At 36.7% G+C, this 4,060-nt stretch overlaps 1 protein-coding gene across 1 annotated transcript in view; it reads left to right on the top strand.

Annotated features, from left to right (window-relative positions):
- CP (ceruloplasmin (ferroxidase)) overlaps window positions 1–4,060 on the top strand; it is an 18,454-nt gene that overhangs the window by 13,357 nt on the left and 1,037 nt on the right. Inside the window, exons 13-16 of the mRNA XM_010293904.1 lie at window positions 1,031–1,170; window positions 1,658–1,786; window positions 2,370–2,476; window positions 3,242–3,458. Coding sequence (XP_010292206.1) covers window positions 1,031–1,170; window positions 1,658–1,786; window positions 2,370–2,476; window positions 3,242–3,458 — 593 coding nt within the window. The remainder of the gene's footprint in view (window positions 1–1,030; window positions 1,171–1,657; window positions 1,787–2,369; window positions 2,477–3,241; window positions 3,459–4,060) is intronic.

Genomic DNA, 4,060 nt, shown 5'->3' with positions numbered 1-4,060 from the left:
CAGTTCAGCATAAATCGTCTGTGCAGTAGCTGCAGATTTTCATGAATCCTGAATAGTGCATCTGCATCTATTATTTACTGATGCTGGTACAGTCCTTGATGTGGTATGCTTAAAATTTTCATTAAGTTGTAAATATGATGACTACTTCATCCTGATATTTGATTACTTACATGTCTTGCAACATGTCTTTCTTTGTCTCATGTTTATCTGTACTCTGAGTAAGGTTCTTTTTTACTCCTCTCAATTTCATTAGCTTATACAAGATAAGTCCATGACCAAATCCATTCACTATGAAGCTTGTCACCTTGGTGTTTTATTCACAGTATTTGAATCAGTGAGAAGGAACCGATTGGATCAAATAATTCATGCCAATTAGCAGATGAGGCTAAACCATGAACTGATTAATTTCTATGTGTTCCACCTGTATAACTTCATTTGAGGTTAAAGTAGTAGATTGTAACTGCCTATACTTTTTTATTGACTTGATTGTATTTTCTTCTTTTTCCTCAGCTTGATAGCGCATTTCCTTTCCCCGCACACCACAGTGGACTCTGTCATAGTTCTAAGCACAAGTAATACAGACTATGCTGTTATCAGACTTTTTTTTCCCCACTGGCTCCAGCCCCCATGTTCTCAGCAGAGAATTAGTCCCTCCCATTTAATTTCAGCAAGGCACTTAAGCTTTACAGCTTTTAGGCTTCCATTTCAGATCTACAGAAGTCACTGAGTGCTCTATTTTTCAGTATGCAAGTTGCTGGATTGCTTCTTGCAATTCGAAATATCTCTCAAATACTATGTAGGCTTGGCCTATTTATAGTGTGTTTTTAACCTTCCACATTAAGAGAAACCTCCCATCTTAACAAGAATGTTTTCATGTTGAAAATAACAGTGATCTGTGAGATTACTGTTTCACTGAGCTGGACTTTTGTTTGATGGTTAATTAACATACCTGCGAAAGATGTTTTAAAATACATGAAGAAATGTATGACATATACTTATCTCTATTTTCTTTTTTTTCTCTCTTTTTCAGCCCGGGCAATCCATTTTTAAATAAAGAAGACAAATTCATTGGCTCAAAGTACAAAAAGGTAGTATATCGCGAGTACACTGACCAGACATTCAGTACTCCCAAAAACAGAGCAGACGAGCAGCAGCATCTGGAAATTCAAGGTATAGTCATCATGAAGTTCAGTTTTTAAACCAGGAAAAATGCAGTGAAACAAAACAAGAAGATACTCTTTGAATAATAGCGAGTATAGTTCTTCCCACTCAAAGTGCCTAAACTTACCTGGAATTGCTACTTTTATTACGGTGCTTTCCTTGCAAGATTACATGGCTTGCTTGACAAGAAAAGCTTCTGGCTTGCTGCCTGATCACAGGTCAGTATTTTCAAAGTCAGCATAAAACTGGGCAGCAACATCCAAACTGACTTCAAATACACAGAAGGTGCTCGGAGCTTTTGAAGCGTAGGCCTCTACTTAGATGCCTGACTTCAGCTGCTCGAGCTGACGTATCATAGTGAACGACGTAATCCATGTATAGTTCCTTGTTGAATTACAAGCCGATGTTATTGTGTATTTGAAGACAACAAACTCTCTCTCTCTCTCTGCTTTGATCTTTTGTAAAACCAAGTTAATCTTTCTTTTCAACCCAACAGGGCCACTGCTTATGTCAAATATTGGAGATAAAATCAGAATAGTTTTTAAGAACTTGGCATCAAGACCTTACTCTATACATGCCCATGGAGTGAAAACAGACAGTTCTGTTGTTGCTGTGACTAACCCAGGTATCAAAGCATCCCTGTTTATTTCTAGCAGGTAACGTCAAGCCCTGTAGGGAGATTTAGCAAGCTTTCATTTTAGGACAGCAGGAAAGACTTCGAATTTGTTTGTTCGTATGTTTTTACCTCAGGTTCTTAAATTTTTCATGCTGATTATGACAAATATTTCTACACTTAAAACAGCCCTGATAACTATTGCTATATATCTTAGCCCTTGGACAGGTCAGTAATTTTTTGATGCGGTGTGGCCGCACCTTTCATGAAAGCAAACAGGTTTGGCTACATAGGGAGAACATAGCTTGTGCTAGCCATTATTTCAGAAGATCCTCTGTGATCTTTACCAAAGATACAATTGTTTTTATGAAGTATGGTAAACTGGACAGTGCAGCCACATACAAAAAAAGATTGGCAAGAAGAGTCAGGGGTCTGCAGAAGGGAAAAACCAGTAAGCAGCCAGTGCGGTAGCTGGTAGAGGAAGTTCAAGTCAAATAGAAGCTGTGAATGGAGGTAACATCTGTTTCAGGATGACCTCTTATACAGGTCAGCACACAGAAAATTTCTAAAATACATTGATGTTTATTTCATTCAGGTGAAACAAAAATATATGTCTGGAAAATCCCAGAGAGATCTAGTTCTGAGAGAGGAGATCCACATTGTATTGCATGGGCATACCATTCAACAGTGGACATCATTAAGGTATATTATTAATATCAATTGAAAGGGTTTTGTTCATGACTTCAACACAGATATATGTAGCAGCAAAAGGGCGATGAAACTCTTTCTGCTTTTTCTGTCAAGTCGTTCCCCTCATTAGCATACCTTTGAATTTAAATGTCTCTTGAATAATGCAAGAAAGTCGGAGCAGAATTTGAGAGTGACAGCTCTTCATGTTCTTGCTCCCTGGTTCTTCTGCTGTTGGTATAGATCACCTCACTCAGGTTTCATTCTTAAAGCTAACATTTTATAGCTTGCTCAGTATCTAGTCAGTCATGTGTGGGAAAAATAACATGCAACTGTGGAACATAAATCTGCCATTTTTGTACAAGCACCCATTAACTTAACATGACTAATAATTTTTTAAGGAAGTTAATGTATTCTTTCCTTCATGTCTCCACAAACATAAGTGAGAAAGTGCCAAGAAGTGTATTTTGAATGGAAACCAAGCTCAAAATCCTAAAACCTAAAAAGAATTTGGAAAAAAAACGATGAGCAAGAAATTAAAATGGAATAAATGTTTATTTCTACCAAGAGATGAAAAAGAGGCAATTACTCTTCATAGTCCATTGAACTTGATCCATGGGTAGCATGTAACAATGAAGAAATGACCTTGTTTCTCTGGCACTGGCTACATTTATTCACAGATACTGACAGCTGGAAAAATAGGATTCATGGCTGGTATTAAAAGTGCTTCTGCTTAGTCACATCTTGTAATTATATGATTTTTTTCATCTGTAATTTCAGGACACTTACAGTGGATTAATAGGCACACTTGTTGTGTGTCATAGACATTATTTGCCATCGTTTCATATGAAAAAGAAAGTTCAATTTTCTCTTCTTTTTATGGTTTTTGATGAAAATGTGTCATGGTACTTGGATGAAAACATTAAAACCTATTCTACCAACCCGCACCTCATTGACAAAGAGGATGAGGAATTCCTTGAAAGTAATAAAATGCATGGTATGTTTCCCAATTTAGTCAGTGTACCTCTGGTAACTCTATAAAATTACCTATTTGAAAGTAGTGCATATAAATTTTACTTTCTCATCCCCACTGAATTTCCAGTTCCAGGGCAGGCGGCCTGAAAAATTTCACTCAAACTATTTGAGAACACTGTTAATGCCACTGAATGATGACTTTTTTTTTTTTTTTAACCCTATGAAGAAATGGTCCCACTTTGAGATCTTGAGGAGAGAAAGAGTAAAAATGAAATTTGAAATTTTGATTTGATGTCAGCAAACCACTGTTCTGGATAAGTTGGAAAGGCAATGTGCATCCTGAAGGCATGTCCTGCTAAAGCTTACGCTTTACAAGGAGCTGCAGGAAATGCAGATCTTTAAGAACTGCAATATTAGCAATGCTGTACAGTAAAGAACTTTTCTTTTAACTATGATGTCTTACTTTCTAGTTGACTCTGGAATCTAATCAGACATGTTCATAATATGCTGTCCAGTTGTTTTGTGTTTATAGCCCAGTCAAAGCTGTTACTTTTGCCTGGCATTCGCTTTCAAATATTGTATTCTATTAAAGTTTAGAGAATAACAATACACAAAATTTTACTT

Source organism: Phaethon lepturus, unplaced genomic scaffold (genome assembly GCF_000687285.1).
Source record: "Phaethon lepturus isolate BGI_N335 unplaced genomic scaffold, ASM68728v1 scaffold9019, whole genome shotgun sequence".
Taxonomy (NCBI): Eukaryota; Metazoa; Chordata; class Aves; order Phaethontiformes; family Phaethontidae; genus Phaethon; species Phaethon lepturus.
Note: the sequence above shows the minus strand (reverse complement) of the source record. Positions and strands in the feature narration are given on the sequence as shown.